Source organism: Puccinia triticina, chromosome 6A (genome assembly GCF_026914185.1).
Source record: "Puccinia triticina chromosome 6A, complete sequence".
NCBI classification, from domain to species: domain Eukaryota; kingdom Fungi; phylum Basidiomycota; class Pucciniomycetes; order Pucciniales; family Pucciniaceae; genus Puccinia; species Puccinia triticina.
Genome location: NC_070563.1, coordinates 4,689,103 through 4,707,248, shown reverse-complemented (window position 1 = coordinate 4,707,248; position 18,146 = coordinate 4,689,103). Strand labels below are relative to the sequence as shown.

Here is an 18,146-nt window from a genome sequence, read left to right as displayed (position 1 = left end):
CCCAATTTTACCCAAAAAAAATGCAGAAATAATTTAAAAATTCTTTGTGCAGGAACTTTGTTTTCCTGGATTGGGCTTCCTGAACTGGGACCTGCACCATGTTTGAAACCCCCTAATAGGGACATTTGGCTCATTTATTTAGAAAATTCATCAATCAGGGGGTGTCCGTTCCTCATCCATCACTACTTGGTTTCTCTGATGAATTTCATTTCATTTCATGATCATGGAAGATGTGATTTCACTATCAGACACTGCAAGAAAAAGTTGCACAACTGATGCTGGTCAACCTGTGAAATATTCCAACATAGCGGCCATTGTAACTCCACCCAATTACATGACAATGTTTATTTGCACAAGCTTGCATCAGGTCACCTTAGAAAAAGGCCAAACTGAGACCACCACCAGTTGACACACAGGAACTCTGAGGCAGCTGGAAGTTGCTTCACTTTTTCTTGTAGTCAGATCTTGTTAAAGAAATTACAGCTTGAGGCAAGAAAATCGGGAGGAAGATTGGCTTAGCCAGTAGCAGAAAATATCCGGAAAAGGGACTAGATGAAACATAAAGAATAAAAGAAAATGACTATATGCATAAATAAGTTACAATGAGAGTGATTGACAGGATAGTGAAAGGGAAGAGAGGATTGTGGAAACAAGTGAAATCCCAACACTTGTAGTACTTGCTGGAGCTAGGGATGTAAACGGGTCGGGTTTGGGTTGGAAAATGGTGCCCAAACCCAACCTGACGTGAGCACCGGGTCGGGTTGGGTCGGGACAAAACTGCAAATGTACTGCACAAACCCAAACCCATTAATGAAGAGTTGGGTCCGGGTCGGGTCTTGGGCCGACCCAAGACAACATAAGTTGTGCTAAATGCACACCAGATTTTTACGCCATCCTTGAAAAACCTGTGTACGCCATCTTTTTTTGGCGTGCAGGGACATGTACACCAAGACACCCTGGACAATTGACCCAAGTCCAGCTCAGAGAAATTCATACCTCCCAGCGAGCTGGACTTTGGCCAGGTCGCCGTGAGTATTCTTCCCGGCAAGCTAAGCTTTGACCAGCTCGCCGAGAGGTATGTAGTCCTCTCGGCGAGCTGGTACAAATCCATCTTTCTGAGAGGTATTTATCCCTCTTGGCAAGCTGCTCATAAGTCTAGCTCCGGGAGGTATACATTCCTCTTGCTGAGCTGCTGACAAATTCCGTCTCGCCAAGAGGTGTGTATTCCTCTCGGAGAGCTGATCGAAGTCCAGCTCGCCGGGAGGTATGTATTCCTCTCGGCGAGCTGGTACAAATTCATCTCGCCTTATCCCTCTCGGCAAGTGATTGAGCATGATGTACATACATTTTTGGTCGGATAGCCTCACTACGGGTCGCAATCGGGTTCATGAGCCGACCCGAATGGGAAAAGCCCTGCCCGAGCCCGACCCAATTATCTAATCGGGCCTTGATGGGTCGGGTTGCTTTTTTAAAGAGAGGCCTGAGGGCTGCCCAAACCCAACCCAGAACCCATCGGGTCTTGGGTCTTTCCGGGTCAACCCGACCCATTTACATCCCTAGCTGGAGCCTGGTTTTGTCCAACCAGTTGTTGGACAGAATCTGTCCAATGAGTTCCCCAATCCAGACCTGTAAAATTGCGGAACTTGTTGTAAAAACTCTGTCCAACGACTGCCTGGACAGCCTGGTCCAAGCAGTTAATTTCCGCAGTGCCACAAGGCTTCTATTGTAACTCTACCTGATAATTAATTAATGGCTTCTTTTGGAACAGTCACTTTGCACTGTGAAAAGTGACTGTAGATTAGAGATGGCAAACAGGTACTTGTTGCCGGGTACCCAGTACCCCTCTTACTGTCCAGGTACCCGCCGGCAGTTGCCGGGTGCGGGTGTCTAGTTTGCAGGTGTCTAGTCTGAGTGAAATTTGAGGCAGGGGCCCGCACCCGTGCCAGGTACCTGGGTGTAAAGTGCCCTTCCTACAGGGTAGGGATGGCTCTGGGGGCCAGTTGGCAGGTACCCTGTAACGTTCTGCTTTTGCAGGTACCCGCTAGCGGGCGCGGGTATTGGGAATTAGTGAGAATTCAGGGGGGTACCCGCACCCTACACCACAGGTGAAGTTTTAGAGTTTGAATCCAGTAAAAATACTGGAGGGCAAGAAAAACCAAAAAGCGATTGGAATGCTTCCGGTGTGGTCGAAGGACCGGAATCATTCCGATCACAATTCGGGTTAAACCCAAACCTGAAAAGATGGGTCCGCGCCGGAATGAAGTCGGAATTCATTCGACTTCATTCCAGGAAACAGACCGGAATCTCATTCCGGTTTCTTTCCTGGATTTTCCCCGGAATAGTTTTGTATACGACCGGGCAAGCCCCACAAATGCAGCCTTATATCCACTAATCACACACCTGACTGCATGGTGTGTCTAGCATAGTGGTCAAGCAGCTCCTGTGGGGTGGATCAGCCAGATGGTGCTGGTTCGATTACCCTTTTGTTTGACCAGTTGCCCACTCTCATTTTCGAGCCTTCAGCAGACCGCGCCAACCCGTCACCATTCCGAATAGCCATCAAAAGCAATTCGGAATGGGGTTGGCAATCCGAAATAAATTTGGAATCCCATCCAGTAAACCGCTGGTTTCCTTTCTGGAGAATTGCCGACCGTCAATGGACGGTCCGCCCTTGCAGGCGGGCCAACCAAAAGCATTTCGGTGGGCGATCAAAATAATTTCGATGCGCTTCACCCATGGTGTAGGTACCCGGGGGCCATATGCCATCTCTACTGTGGATTGAAGCTGTTGAGTTTTAACCCCGCACATTGATGACGTGTATGCATGCGCCATGCATATGGTTTCAATCTACATAATTCACAATGGTTGATCTCAACCCCGCGGTCTAAACTTTTGTCATCCACAATCTATCCGCCGACATCTTTATTCTTCCCCCTTTCCGTTCCATCCATCGTCCCTTACCTTTGCCTTCATTATTGATCGCTGTTTTTCATCGACTCCAATACTCCTCAAAGTCTTTCTTCTTTGTACAAAAATCGATCAAATCGAAAACTCGATCTTAACTCTTGCCGACTCTAAACTCTCAGGAGAGCTAGATTCAGTCTCTGGGCAGGCTGTCTTGTTGTGTTATTCCTGGTGTTGAACATCGTCGTCGTTATTGTTGTGTTGAGATTTCCTTTGATTTGGTTCAGATCGTTTTAGGTATTTTTCATATTATTGATCATTTACAATTAAGTCATATAAAACTAATCTGTTTACTTTTATGTTACTCAAGTGTATTTTACTTGTATTGAGTTCTTTACTTTATAACTGTTGCAATAAAGTAATCTTCTACTATTTTTACAGAAGCTTTGCTCAGTCAACTCTTGAGAAAGGTTGAAGTAAAACACCACAAGCTTACATGGAGTCTCTGCATGTAAGTTACAGGAATTTGAGAAATATTTTGTTGCATTGAATTTTGTTTTGCTAATGCTTGCTTGGCTGGTTAAAAATTCCTGAGGGCAAAGATCACTTAAGTTTTAGTAAGAATTTTCTGTAAATTCCCTGCACTGTTCTTCTTTCTTCATGTAGCACAGAGGATTAATCTGATACAGTGCTACCCCTAAGCAAATAATATAGAAGACTTTCCTGGTTTTGAGCTCAATACATTCAATTTGTGGATTGGCTACAGATTTTATTACTGCAATTTTAAACCAAAAATGGCCAAAAGTCTCTCACTTATTGAACATGAACCTGTGCTATCTGCATTGGAATCATGAGAAAACAAGAGTGTTGGCTGGGCCTGGGATAACATTTTATTCTGTGATATGTTTCTCAGAGGGTTTATAATTCTCAAACATCATTTCAAATGGTGTGACTGAGCTCCAGATTTACTGTCATGTACATAGTTTATATCATCCCTGTAAATCCCCCAAAACTTTCTCCCTTTTCCTTCTTTTAATTTTTTACACTATCTGAAATAAGTTTTAATTAATGCTCCAGCTACTAGAGAATTTCCAAAAGAAACTACCATAGCTAACACTTGTTTTCTGGATTCAAAATTGGTTTCACTGCTGATACTAAACAGTGGATACTATCCTTTATTACTCCCACAAAGCTGGTATCATATTAGAGAATGTCAAAATAGACTTACTTGGGTACCTGTTGGCATCTGGTCACCTGATCCATCTTTGGCCCAAGTGTGTACCTACACCACGGCCACTTGTCAGGCCTGCTGAAAGCGACTGCCAGCAGAATTGCTTTCTTAGCACTCCGCACACCAACACCAAAGTGATCCTCGCTGGAATCGCTTTGATGCCACTCTGGATAGGGACAGCAAAGCGATTCGGTGTGTATACCGATGTGATGGTGGGTAGGGAGTCGACTTCCCCGCCGGACTCACAATTGATGGCCCACCAGCAGATCTGACTGGCAAACCACGACGTGCAAACTGAATTGATTGGCCGTGGTAGCCGCTTTGAGAGTTGACTTCATGTCGCTTTCCAGTGGCCGTGGTGTAGTACCACACCCGGCCCCGCCTGGCAGGTACACTACCATCCGTACTTGAGGCGGGGATCACAACTATCTGGCGTGATCCGAAGCCCTTTGCCGGATATCCCGGATTGTTTCCTGGATATCCTGGATTGTTTCCTGAATATCCCGGATTGCTTGCTGGATACCCCGCATGGGATATCTCGTTAAAGGGTTGAAGGGAATTCGCCCTACTGTAGGCTGTTGTCGATCAAGTCAGAAACGGGGTTTGATAGGACGCGCCCGCGTTCCATCCGAGTGTGATGTCGTCTTACCAAACCGAACCAAGAGCTTCAAGTCGAGATGTTTCAACTTCCGGATTGCCGCCTGAGCGTCGTCGATTTTGGGTCGAGCTTCCGGGTTGGGTAACCGCGTACGTGAAGGTGGAGCTAGCTAAGGAAGGTACCAAGAACGCCGATGTGTATGAAGTGCTTTGTGACTTGTGGAAAGTGCCAAGGAGCTTTGGCGTAGCAACAGAAGATCAAGTGGTATATGTGATCACCGAAGCTCTGGCCAAACGCGATACCTCGGGAGCAAGCGGTTTGGCGAATGTCCAACGACAAGCTCTGGCGCAGGAGATAGTCCAGGTGATCGAATACCTTGTGGAAAACTCTTCGGCAAAACCAAAGCGCCTCAGCTGGCTAGACCCGAATTTATCGGAAAAGTTGCAAAACGTCTCCCCTTCCGATTGGATCATCTTTCCCGCCTCTGACATGATCCATTGGATCTCAGGTAGGGAATCAAAAGACGTCGAGAAATCTTTGCGACATATTCCTCAACGACCTCCTTGCCGAGTGTGCGTCTTTGGAAATTTTAATCAAAATTCCCTCGATCCCAATGCGAATAATGGCCAAAGAAAAATTGCGGCCGCATCCATGGAGCTATCTCAGATTTGGCATAAAGGTCAGCGTGGTTTTCTTCATCAAATATGATCAACGGGTGTGACCTTGTCTAATAGTCACCGGCCCGCTAAATCAACAGGCCTTTTTGTGACGTTCACCAGCAAGGCGGCAAGCTCGAATCTTGACGGTCTCAGGAGATTACAAGACAGTCTCGTGGCTCGAATGTACGACGCGCTCGAAGATCCAACCCATTATCTCGACATAGCGATGTGGCTCAGTATGGACACTTATTGGCTCCTCAGTCCGCCTTCGGCTAGCGAAGCTCGAGCGTCCAGAGATAGTACCATTCGGTCGCTTCGCGCGTTCAATCAAATGCATGATCCAGACCTGCCCCCCATTCCAATCATCAGTAAAGACCACATGGAAAGAGGGATAGAAAACATTTTCAAGGATGGCGGCACATCGATTCATCTGATGAAGTCTGATATCCTCAAAAAACTCAAGATTCCCCGGTCCGATTTACGTGCGTTGACAGCAACCAGGAATAGAATCTTTGACCGGAGAACCGACGGGGCGAGTGAGTTGCGGACTATTCAGGAACTTGGAAGTCACTTGGTCAAAACGTTTTGGATGTTCAGGTTGGCCTTGATCGTTGTGTCTGAAGAAGAAATGAATGATATACGCCGTTCAAACCAGCTACCTTGGGTCAGTCCTTTCCGTATTTGGAATTTGCTAGTTTTCAGGTTTTTCTAATATTTCTTTCTCTCTTCGCGTCTTGGTTCCTCTGGTGCTGCCTTCTCAACAATCAAAAATGACTGAACTTGATCTTCCTGATGGACAAAGTGTCAGTTTGTGAGTTTTGAAAACCTCATTGCATTGATTGAAAACAACTTTAGGTCTTAAGAATTAGGAGTACAAAAAATTGATTGTAGCAAGAGCGGGCGGGTTGTTAGAATGAATTTGAAGTTGCAGTAATGGATGATCCAGAATGAATCCATTTATGTCACGATTTATATGCTTGAGCCCTACTTCGAGCAACATTATCTAGTTTAACACATTCAAACCCATCACAGACCAAGATTTTGAATGCAGAACCGTGTCATGCAGATGAAAAAATGTAGTATGGTACCACTCAAACCAACAAATCCCTAGGATTCGCCAGCGGCATGACGCACTGGAGCCACTTCGATGGTTCAAAAGAAATATTGCCATTGCACAGAGATGATTTATCAAGAGGAATGAAAGAGTGGATATAATAATGAATGTAGTGCCTTGGGGCTATGTGGAGGTGTTTAACACATAAGATGCCAGACAACCCAAAAAAATAATAATCCATAAGAACAAGTTGAATTAAGCGTGCCTGAGCACACAAAGTTAAAGCTTTGGAGGAAAACGATTTGACGAAGCATAGAATATATGATATCTCAGAAGGCGCGACCTCGAAAGAGATCACGCGGGTAGGATAAGCCGCCGATTCGAGATGGGAAGGTAGAGAGGGCGGGTTGCGGATAGTTGAGTGGCGCGGCAGACGGCCGGTTGTTGAAGGGGGCGACAGACGGCTGGTTGTTGAAGGAGCCAGCAGATGGCTGGTAGTTTATGGGAGCCATTGGTGAGCGAGAGCTTCCGGGAGAATTTGGGGGCTGTGGGGTTGGTTGCCGAAGGGAAGATCCCGATACAGTGAACGCCGGCGAGAGCCAATGGTCGAAGTCCGCATCGACGAAGGGGTTTCCGTTCACTCGGAGAGCACTAAATTGCATTCAGCCAGGTGAGCAGTGGATTCGATTTGCCGTGGAGTATCAAATCATTATACATAGCTTTGGTGCTTACCGAATCAAGATCTTGTAGTACCCACTCGGGATGGTGAAGCTGGGTTGAGTCTCTCCAGGTGGAATGACTGTTCCAGCCCAAGGGAGGACAACCGTATCTGTAGATCTATCATACCGACAACAACCACAAGGACTCAAAGTCAAGACGCGCCGTCACTTGTACTGTCACGAAAATTGTGAACTGACACTGTTCGGGGAGCATATGTGGAATTACTAGTCGGAATCATTCCAATGAGCTTGGCTCCCATGAAGGTACCCTTCGAAAGCGTAAAGTTCGCTCCAATGTCGGGCATTGATTGCTGCGCAGCTGGTGATGGACCCTCGTTGACGAGGGTGTCGTTGGCGCTGATAATGTCTACTCTCATGTAAGGAGAGCCGACTGAAAAAATTGACAGTTCATCAGCGTTTGAAGTGAGATTGTTTTGTAAAGCGCGAAACCCGACGTACAAGCCATGCGATACCTCACCACGATTCCATTGTTCCCATCAAAAGTGACGGGACCAGTGAGCGGTTGACGTCTCAGATCGGTGAGACGTGGAATCTGCTGCTGGTCATCTTCGGTGTCCGGACCGGCGTCGAGGACTATTGAGTCGAGGGGAAACTAACTTAGCCCCCGCCTCCTGGTCCAAAAAACGTCAAGGAAGTGAGTTACATACCTTTGGTGTTCTTCATGTTACCTGCTATGCCGTAGTACGGCAGCGTGTGACGCTCACATTCTGCATCCGAAATCTGGGAAGAGCGCCGACTATCAAATTGTGCGGGATGTGGGAGTTAGGTTAAAGGGACTTACGACTGAAATGTAACCGGAATAAACAGGCAAAAGCTCTGCAGACAGGCCGGTCGGCAGAGTGAAAGTGACCTGTATGGTTTGGCTGGCATGCGGTGCTAAGGTGAAAGTTTCTGGACTGACTTGCACCTGAGCGCTTGGTGAACCAGGTACTTTTTCGACGGTGGTGGACACCCTGTGAGAGCCAGATCGGAAGGTGTTGACTGTAATTGCAGGGGAATGGCCGGTTCGGAACGAGTAAGTTTGATCTCCTTCGTTGGTGATGGTAAAGGACTGCTGCGATTTGAAGTTGGGAATGTCATGCAGCGCAATGGCATCTGTTGACAAGACAGTTTTGGCGTAGGCTGCACAAAACGCATCCACCAGGCCACCTCCAGCATGAATAGTAGCTGCGACATTATCGAAAGCTCAGCGCCGTGCGAAAGAAAACAGATAATGAGAATGTTCCAACGCACTCTGAAGGTCGTCCTGACCCACCGCAGCCGGTACTTGTTGAGCTGTGGTGGACAAGATGCTCTTGAGCTTCAGGGCCTTGAGATCTTTTCCTCGCACAGCTTTCACGAGAGCCGTGATACCGGCAACCTAGCCAAATGAGAACATTTTAGTCGGGTTGGAAGATTCACCTGCATCAGCAGCGAGGAGTAAAAGCTCACCTGTGGAGTTGACATCGAAGTTCCACTCATCGTGGCCTGGAATCAAGGAGTACGTTCTGTGATAAGTGGGAGGAACCCGCTGAACGCAGAACTATCAACTCACGTAGCTTCCCGATTTCCTGGGAATTGTCGCTTTGATTTTTAAAATTCGAAGTAATCAGTGAGGAAAATTACCACATATGCCAAGCGTTTACACTCACAGAGGATGTTACCTCCCACTCCCAGAAAGTTGGGCTGTATGTTCATGGAATCGTAAGATGGGCCGCTGAGGGGAAACAGAAATCAGTAAATGGCCTCACTGGGCTTTCACACAATCACTTACTACTGCGAATAGTTGCTAACCAGACCCCCTCCATCGGCAAGCTCTGTGATTTGGACGTTCCGTATAATGGAACCGAAGATCAGAAAAATCTCGCTGATGCTCATGACATAACATAGACTGCTGTTCTTACCAATAGAGTGCTGGGAGGAGAACGTGGCTTTCGAGTTCGGATTAGTCTGCAGCTCCGAGACGAGTGATTCGCCGTCCGCCTTGGTCAGAACTCCGATTTGCGCACCAGAGATGAAGTTTGAGAGATTGGCTTTCTCAGTCGAATTCTTTGGAGCAGACCGACGCATGTCAATTTTGTGGCGCGAGGGATATGTTAGCTGCTAGCACACACCATATAGAATAGAATCCGAGATGCCCCTTTGGCAACAGCATTATCAACCTTGTCTGCGTAATTACATCCACTAGGAATTCAAAGCCGGGGAAATATGTTAGCAATTTCAAGAGAAATCGCGAGCAAAAACAAACGAGTGGACTCTTACCCTCTTCGGATCACCACTACGCGATCACTCAAAGAGGGAGTGCTGGGTGGAAGGGGTTGGCAAGCGTCATTCGGAGGGTTCGCAGTGGCCGAGGTAGCGTAGATAGGCAAATCCGTTCCGTTGAAAACTCCGCTGCTGTGATAAGGAATGTTCTTCCCAGAAGAAGTCTTCATCTGAAACACGATCAGTTTTTTGGATTCGACGGATCCAATTGCGATGGAGTTGGTTGCGGCCGCTGGTGTTTCAGCGTAAAATAGCCCTTCCTATCACGCATGGAGGAAAGGAGAACGGTAAGTCAGAATTGCTTGAATGAAAAAGTGGATTATTATTACTTCGCCTTCATTCCCAGCTGCAAGAATTAAAGCAGTCCCCTTTTCAACGAGGCTGTTGATCAGATCAGACAAAGCATCGCCTTTGGACCAGCCACCGAAACCACCAATCGAGGCAGAGATAACATCGGCTGAGCGGGAGGGAGGGTACATAAACATTTCTTTATATATTCAACCCTCAAGCGTATCTGGGAAGTTGTCTACGACTTACCTCCATCCCTGATGGCCATCAGCAACGCGGACATCACTATATCATTAGAAGTCGAACCAAGTTTGTCACAGCCCATGACTGAGCAGGGAAATCGGTCGCGGAAAGGGAAGACATCAATGAGCTGTGTTCGACGCGATCATGCATTCTCGACTTACTGCCTGAAGGTAGATATCAAGTCGTGTGGCGTCAGTAACGATTGAACTGGTGTCAAATTATGAGCACTGTTATGTGACCTACGATACATCCCCAGAGTGGCATTGGGGGCAACACCTTGGAAGCCGTAACCCAAGTCATTTGCTCCAACAATTCCAGCTACGTGGGTGCCATGAACCTACGTATAGAAAGTTACGCGGAATGACTTAATGTGCGCGACAGACACAGTGAAAGTGGAGCGCTGAACATAATCCGCAAAACTTACCCCACACGGGGTGCAAGGATCTGAATCCGGGACAGGTTTATTAGAACTGTCGAAATCATCTCCAACCAAGTCGTACCCAAACCCAATCTTGTGACCGGGTCCGAACCCTCCACCCAAAGCAGGATGGCCACAATCGATACCGGAATCAAGAAATGCTACCTTGATGCCTTGCCCATACACACCTCTTGAATGCAAATCCGTGATTCTTGTCTGGATGTGGGGAGTGAAGCCATCGGGACTTTGGCCACCCGTGGGAGGTTTTTTGAGGATTTGTTGGGAGACCGGTGTAATGACTTTCATGGGGGTGACGGGCGTGACGCTCTGTTGTGTAATTCATTGCATAGACCATCAGGTTTTATCTGCATCTATCCTCCGAGATAACTAGCAGACGCTACGAAACAGGAAAGATCATTACCTCCACAGCATTTAGGTTAGCCAGTGTACTCGCGTCACCCGGATTATCTAGGTACAAGGAGGCGCCGTAAAAGTTCTCTGGAGAAATACCCGTCAGGTCGTGGGCGACACTGTGGGTTACATTAATTGAATTCAAGTAATGACAAAAATCGTCGAGAGAGTCCTATGATGTTCAGTAACAAGGAAGAGTTTTATGAGCCAGTGGTAATGGTCGTTAAGCAGCCCAGCAAAACGGAATGTAAAAGGTCACAGTACTCACTGTCTTCGTCGGATCAATTTTGACGATGAACTTATGGCCGTGGGGTTGAATGTCGGAGGAAGTTACCCCGTCAAGTAGGGAAAGAGATAAAAAAGACCACCCAGCCGCAAGAAGCGCGCAACTGCCTAAAGGTTTGGTAAGCATTTCGGTATATGTTAACGAGAGTAAATGACTAGCTGCTACTCCGGGTCAAAGCAGTAGTGAAGTGTCTTAGTGAGCTGGCTGAGGCTAGCCAATCAGGGCCAAACCTGATAGAGTGCCGTGAACAAGAGTTGAGTTGCGAAATGATGAGGAAAAGGGTGACGCTGGCTGAAAATTCAGAAGAGGACTCCAAAAGAGAGGGCCTGCAGGTCGTGAGGCTGCAGATGTCGGACGCTATTTGCAATCCCATCACCGCCCGGCTCCCATACGCAAAAGAGCAATGTGCCGTGTTCCAGACTCAGGCAGGCAACCGAACTTCCTCACGCCAACGCACAGTGGGGCCCGCCTCCCGAAGGGAAGGACTTGCATCAAACATCGGCGTGCGAGCGGCCCGCGAATGTATCCCCCACGAGTGCAAGGACTATCCGTAGTCACTGGGAATTACATTTGCCCAATCGGTATACATAATGAAAATGACAAACAGAAAAATAAGCAAGAGTGATGTGCCTTAACTTTGACTCACGCCCGTCCCCAAGGGCAGGAGGGACTCGTCCCAGCCGACGAGCTCACAGAATGCTGGCGACCGGGAGGGTAAAAACGGTACTGGGAGGCATTGCACCCGGTTAACTAGACTCTGCTGACATGTATTGTCTACCGGAAGGCTAAAACCCTGCCAGCGGGGAGGCATTGCCCCTGGTCGAAAAGGCCGTGCAGCCTGATCAGCCGGTAGAAATTGTTTGTCAAGAGGTTTTATAGTCTCACCGGTTGGGAACAATGCATTCTGCATTCTGGCTAACAAGACCTCTCGTTGACCGGAAGGAATACATCTTGTGAACGCGAGCTGTAAAGTCTGGTTGGCCGAGCAATGCATTCTGGTCAACGGACTGTGCAGTTGTCGTTGACCAGGAGGAATCCCTGCCGGTTGATGAAGTCGTATTCCCTAGTCGGCAGGGAGGCATCCCCCGACCTTAACACAAGTCCCAGCCTCCGTGCGGGCGTGCAGCATTTGGCTGTTCGCGAAGCGACCCCGACCGGAGGGAGGGCCTTGCACACTAAAACACTTTTCTCGCGTGAGCCGATTCCAAGGTTTGGCTGGGAGCAGCCTTGTTTGCATCACCCCACTCTCAACACTTAACATAATCTTTCTAGGTTTTGATACCTCATACTTCTACACAGCGGTTCCACATCGCCGCCAATCCGGCCAAAGTTCAGCCGTCAATTTGACGGTTCCCCCCCAGCCAGTGTTGACCGTTCGCATGCCGGCCTCCCGTCAACCGTCAAGCGGACCGCCGAACTTGACGGCACCCCCGCCAATGCGCAAGCGGACAACCCGCTGGCAAATGTAAGGGCACATCGACCCGTCCGGCAACACGCCGTCCAACCCAAGCCCCCCTACAAAAGCGGACAGGGCCGTTTGCCCACTGTTCGACCACAAAAAGCCCTCGTTCTCCGATAGCTTTTGGCACACCTCTTGGGCCAACTCACAAGACACACTCAATTAGGTTTTACGGCCACCTGGGCACTTTTTTTGTTTTTTTATTGCATGGTACAGTGTTTTTTGGTTTTGTTTTTCATCTCTTTTTTTCTTTGTTTGGTCTGCTTTTATGGCTGGCTAGAGAAGAGAAGAGGGGAGAGAGGAAGAGAGGGAATTTATCTACCAGAGCTTTGACACTCCGGGTCTCGTCTCGCAACTTGATCTCGGCGGGTGTCGGCTTACGTTTGGACTGCCGCCTTTCACTTGGTACACTGGAATGACGTCGGTCGACGCCCGAGCTTGTTGACAAGGCGCCTCCGGATGCAGAGTAGCTGGGCGAGGCAATGGAGACGGCCAATGAGGAGTTAGTCAAATGATGAAAATGAGGAAGATCATCAGTCGACGGGTTGACAGGCTGCTCAATTCAAGCCTCCAGCAACTTTTTCGCGCGTGTATCCATCCGGGCAACTGACTGAGCATTTGCCTGGAACTTTCGTCTAATCAACCATCCACCAAAAACGAAGGGGACCCCCCCCCCAGCCTTGAAGTGTCCAAAAGAGCCGGCGAGTTGAATTTCGGGAGCAACCGAGGGAAAACACTGACGGTAGAGTACATCTGGGACATTTTTTCTCATTTCGCAGGCTTCCAACGGGGCAATGAGTTGAGACCGGCTACCTTGGATTGGCGAGGGCGCAAAGCGGAGTCCGGCCGAGCTGGCCGGCGTGCGGTGCCGGAGGGCTGTCTGCCGAGCCGCTGCAGTGGTGGGATGCGCCGGTATCTCATCTCGTCCTGCTCGGCATCGCAGCCCGGCCCACGCAGAACTCACCACGAACCACTCCCGATTAGTCATTTTGATTATTTCATTCTTTTTCCCATCAGGAGATTCCAGGTGTCAGCCTTTGCAATTGGGTGAGCCCCTCTTCCCATAGAACTAGAACTTACCAGTTCTGCCAAGTTCGTGGGCTTTGAAGGCCTTTCTACCTTTGGGCGCGCCGATCGGAGCACGCTGCTTGTGAGATACGGAATGAGAGGATAAAGTTGAAGGTCTGGCTGAGGTTGTGGGTTGGTGAGGGTGGGGGAGATGGAGGGTGAAGTGTCCTCCGATGAGGGGACTTGGGAAAAAATGAGGAGTGCGGATGGGTGACCCCTGAGGGCCAAGGCCCCAAGGGTGATGTATCTCCGATAAGCGGAGTTGTCTTGGGCCCCTTTTGGGTTAGGGCTGTTCTGACAGCATCTTGTGTTCCAGCTGGCGGGTGTCTGGTCAACCATGTTCGTCGGGAAACCAACCCCAGGCAAGTTATGTTAAACTTGCCTGGAGTCAAGTGCCGGCGGTTCGGCTGTTAATTCGGCTGGCAGTTTGACGGCTGACGGGAGGCCGTTAGGTGAGCGGTCAATCTGACTGTCACTTGGCTCTGACGGCAGTTTTGACGGCCGAAACCCTAATCCGTGCAACTGCCGTGTACATGTTCTTGATTTTTCCGTATTTTTTCTATCACAAAATGTTGATTGTATCCAGTGAAACAAAATTGTCCAAGTTCAAGATTTTGAACTCTGATTTAGCTTGCGCTCCATAGGGCAAGGACCGTGCGCAGTTATACTACTTCTTGTTGTCAAGTTTGAAACATGAAGCGGGGAGAGTACAGAAATATAAAAAATACTGAAAAATCAAGCAGATGGTGATCTGTCAGAAAAACCAGAAGAGAAAAAATTCCGATGAGTGGAATAGAAACCAGGGGAGAAGTAATGGCGTGTATGTCACGTCCGGCTCACGCAAGCTTTGTGCTTTTGTTTGTAAGCCTCTCTGGTGAGACTGGGCTGCCGCCCAGACCCGCTCACCACGAGTGGCTGTTAAGCTCGGGCATCCCCCCTGGTCAACAACACTACATATATGAGTCGCGTTGACCAAGATGTCTTCCATGTTCTCATTCCTAAGATTTTATTCCTTTTGATCACTCAGCACAAGCGCCTCTGCATTGACTAGCAACTCAAAGTTGATGCCCCACAAGATGTGTTGCAACCTCTGCACAATCTTTGCTACTCCACACAACTCTAGTTTTGGTTGAGAATACTGCAACTCAAAATCTGGGAACATTATTGACTTGTACAGCACGGGCCAATCCTTTCTTGAACTTAACACAATGTGTCCGACCTTGACCTTTGGATGATCCAATGGCTTCATTGCATAGCTCACAGGAATGGCCGCTGAGCGGCAAGTTTGGGACAAATTTAATTGGTAAAATATGTACAAAAAATCTGAGAAGCAGGGCTACAACATGGTATAGGAGGCTTTGAATTTTGTGCTGAGAGAAATGAGTAAAAGAGATGTAAACACAGAAATCATGATTTTCCGTGTAAATATCTCTCAGCCTCAGGCAAAAAGATTGGGACATTTCCTAAGCCTCTCCTTCGGAGACGCTTCGCGCCTCCTCGGAGAGGCTTAGTTAAGCTCAATCCTTTCTGTCCTCTTCTTGAGTGAGAACTCTGCCTGCACCAAACTCACTTGAATTGACCGCCAAACAGATTCCACCACAAACTTAACATAAGCCCTCGTCTCTGCTGCGGCCGGGGGGGGGCGCCCCCATTTGGCCTGGTCTGAGTCTCTGCCTCTGGTCGACATCTCTGTGAGACAGAGACCGTGCGGGGCTGCCTCCCTGGGAGGCTTTGTTAAGCTCGTGGTCGACAAGCCAAGAGGCCGAAGCAAGCGCGCAGCCAAGTTGCGTTATGCATATTCAATTTCCGTCCCCATCTGTAAAACTTGCTGCCCCGGCTGAGGCTCGCAGCAACCCACCTCTCTCCCCCAGGATGACTCTCCCCAACCATTGCCCACCCGACCTCCTTCACCACACATACAGCATCCCCGACCTCCACCCAGCGGACATCTCTGCCCAGCCAATGCATCACATCATCACCCAGCCCCAAGCTCCCACCGCTCCTCCTGCCCACCGGCCCACTTCTTCGGCCGATCCCAGAAGTCATCTCCCCCAAGACATCCTACATATCCTCGAGTCCAATTTCACCGGCGATTCCGCAGACAACCAGGACCACAAAGATCAGCAGATCAGTCGTGTTGCCGAAGAACTGAGAGTCAAAGTTCGCTTGAGCCGATACCGACGGGTGCGAGATCAACTCTCAGATAGTGAAGATGAAGACAGCGAGCCGGGAAAAGCAAGCGGATCATCAGAGGAAGATACGGATGACGAAAGCGAAGAAAATCGAGACAAGAAGAATGATTGCCATCAATTTGACCCTCAGAGTCATAATGAAGCAGACCTAATCGACGGAAGTGGTGATGAAGACGAAGAACCTGCGCCAAAAATATCCCAAGATCCTCTGCCCACAACCTTCGTGGAGCAGCAGGATCTTACTGCTCCAAAAACGATCGAAGAAGACGAGTCCGTAAAGAAGCTTCTCGCCCAAGTCCAATCTCAAATTGACCAGCTCAATCAAAGCTCAGAACATGCACCAATTACAACGACCGTGCCCCCTGCGCTCACTTGTCCGAAAGGAGAACCGCTACCGTCAACTGTACCTGCAGCCCAAGTGGAACCGGCTCAGCCAAGGTCCAAGTGCGTTGATGAGTTATTGCGTCACCTGCAGAATCTGTCGCCTAACATCTTTGTGCCACTCGTAGCCCCCTCGGCAAGCCGCTGGTAGCCAAGCCCAAGAAAAAGCCTCCGCCCAAGAAACGTGTGGCGGGGCCCGGCGAATCTGGAGATGAATCGGAGGACGAAGGCGGAGAAACCAACGCGTCCATGGCGGGGCCAACCACGGCCAACGAACTCAAAGAGCCCCCGCCTGAGGTGGTCGAGGTGCCTTTCACGCGGGTTTCGGACGACGACGAACTGAGGTCGATCAGTCCTTTTGGCTCGGTCACTTCGCAGATCGGAAACGTGCTTGTCATCCAAGGTACCGCTGGACTAGGATACGATCGCGTGCTGGATGAGGGCACTTTGGTCTGTCAGAAGGACGGTCTGGTGGTCGGCAAAGTGAGCTGCTGCTGCTTGAATATTCACCAAAACCTCCTTTGTTTGTACTGATAAATCGCCCTCTACCGTCAGATTTTCGAAACATTTGGCTCGGTGACCAGCCCTCACTACAGCATCAGATTACCTAATCATATCCTAGCTTGCGCGCCTCGAAACGACGAAGAAGGGGTGGACCTCTCTCCCGGGGTCGAGCTATGCTACCTCCCACGGCACTCGCATTTTGTCTTCACGGCTGAACTCAAAGCACAGCCGAAGGGGACAGACGCTAGCAACTTCTACGACGAGGAGGTCGGAAACCCCGACGAGATCGAGTTCAGCGACGACGAGGCTGAAGCGGAGTACCGTAAGGCGTGCAAATTAGCGAGGAAAACCGCCAAGGATCCGGGCGGGAACGGAAACCATCAGAACAATCCTCGTGCCAACCATTCAGTCCACGTCTCAGAACACGGGCGACGGATGATAGTCCCCATGCCTTCTGATAAGCTCAACTATGGTGCAGATGATGTGGCTTACGATGGAACGGTAGAGTCCGATTACAGTCTCCTCGAAAGGCCGAAGGATTTCACTATCAGTCGTGATACCTCGATGTCCGTGCCGACTCCCACTAACCCAACAAACAGACAGACGCCAGGCCAAAGAGCGCGAGGCAAGAAACGCGCCACTGGCGGTCGAGATAGGAACCGAAAGAATTTGGCTTCCCAGCCGTCCCATCCATCGTCCGGTCAACCCGCCAATACCGCGTCCGGAAACGGCCCAAGCCGTCCGGCTGGAACTCCCCGGACAGGCACCCAATCCGGCAGACCGTCCGGGCATGCGAATCCGCCCGCTTCTCTCCCCCACAACCCGACCACGAACCGGTACCAGTCCCCCACAGGAGTCCCAGGGACCATGATGATGGGCCCAGGCCCGATGAACATGAACTTCGGGGGCCCCGCGAGTGCGAATGGGGGCCTACAGCAGAGTATGCATTCCCCGGCTTACATGGGGATGTGGAACGGGACCCACGGCGGGCTGCCGATGGCCCACCAGAGCCCGATGATGATGTCGGCAATGATGATGGGCCAGTCTTCTGGACAGCAGCAACACCCATTGGGCGCGGCCATCCCTTCCTACAACCCCCATCTTCCCTCCCCCTCCGCTAACCAGTTCTTCCAGTTCGGATGCCCGAACACCAACATCAACTCCTCGCTTCCCTCTCCCCCAACTCCCGCTTCTTCTCAACACTTCCCCATTCAAAACTCGCCCATCAATTCCCAGCTCCCGTTCGCGCTTCATCAGCCTTTCCAGAACATCCTGCCCCACAACCTGACCCTGGATCATAACCAGGCCGCGCATCAACCGCCTGCACCCAATAATAACCCCAACCTAGGCCACTTCAATCCGTGGTTCTATAGACCCCCCTGATCTGTTTCTTTCTTCCGTACCCGATGTGCCTTTTTTTGTCGCCGGAATGGACTGTCTGCTGTTTTTGCCGTCTGTCTCGGCTC

At 49.6% G+C, this 18,146-nt stretch overlaps 3 protein-coding genes across 3 annotated transcripts; 2 read left to right on the top strand and 1 right to left on the bottom strand.

Annotated features, from left to right (window-relative positions):
• Nucleotides 1-4,772: 4,772 nt before the first annotated feature.
• PtA15_6A568 (uncharacterized protein) lies at nucleotides 4,773-6,254 on the top strand (the record flags this gene model as incomplete). The annotated part of the gene is made up of 3 exons (XM_053170287.1): nucleotides 4,773-5,412; nucleotides 5,491-6,056; nucleotides 6,195-6,254. 3 exons carry the CDS (start codon nucleotides 4,773-4,775, stop codon nucleotides 6,252-6,254), a joined length of 1,266 nt encoding a protein of 421 aa, XP_053021494.1.
• A 521-nt stretch (nucleotides 6,255-6,775) lies between these two features.
• Nucleotides 6,776-13,523, bottom strand: PtA15_6A567 (uncharacterized protein; the record flags this gene model as incomplete). Its single annotated transcript, XM_053170286.1, has 21 exons — nucleotides 6,776-7,097; nucleotides 7,179-7,283; nucleotides 7,364-7,556; nucleotides 7,625-7,759; nucleotides 7,834-7,906; nucleotides 7,968-8,353; nucleotides 8,420-8,546; nucleotides 8,618-8,653; nucleotides 8,721-8,749; nucleotides 8,818-8,882; nucleotides 8,940-8,982; nucleotides 9,070-9,214; nucleotides 9,280-9,349; nucleotides 9,428-9,690; nucleotides 9,760-9,887; nucleotides 9,968-10,045; nucleotides 10,205-10,298; nucleotides 10,386-10,706; nucleotides 10,801-10,962; nucleotides 12,917-13,005; nucleotides 13,277-13,523. The coding sequence occupies 21 exons, from the start codon at nucleotides 13,521-13,523 to the stop codon at nucleotides 6,776-6,778; spliced, it is 3,111 nt and encodes a 1,036-aa protein (XP_053021493.1).
• A 1,871-nt stretch (nucleotides 13,524-15,394) lies between these two features.
• PtA15_6A566 (uncharacterized protein) lies at nucleotides 15,395-18,063 on the top strand (the record flags this gene model as incomplete). The annotated part of the gene is made up of 3 exons (XM_053170285.1): nucleotides 15,395-16,239; nucleotides 16,305-16,659; nucleotides 16,732-18,063. The coding sequence occupies 3 exons, from the start codon at nucleotides 15,395-15,397 to the stop codon at nucleotides 18,061-18,063; spliced, it is 2,532 nt and encodes an 843-aa protein (XP_053021492.1).
• Between the last annotated feature and the right edge of the window lie 83 nt (nucleotides 18,064-18,146).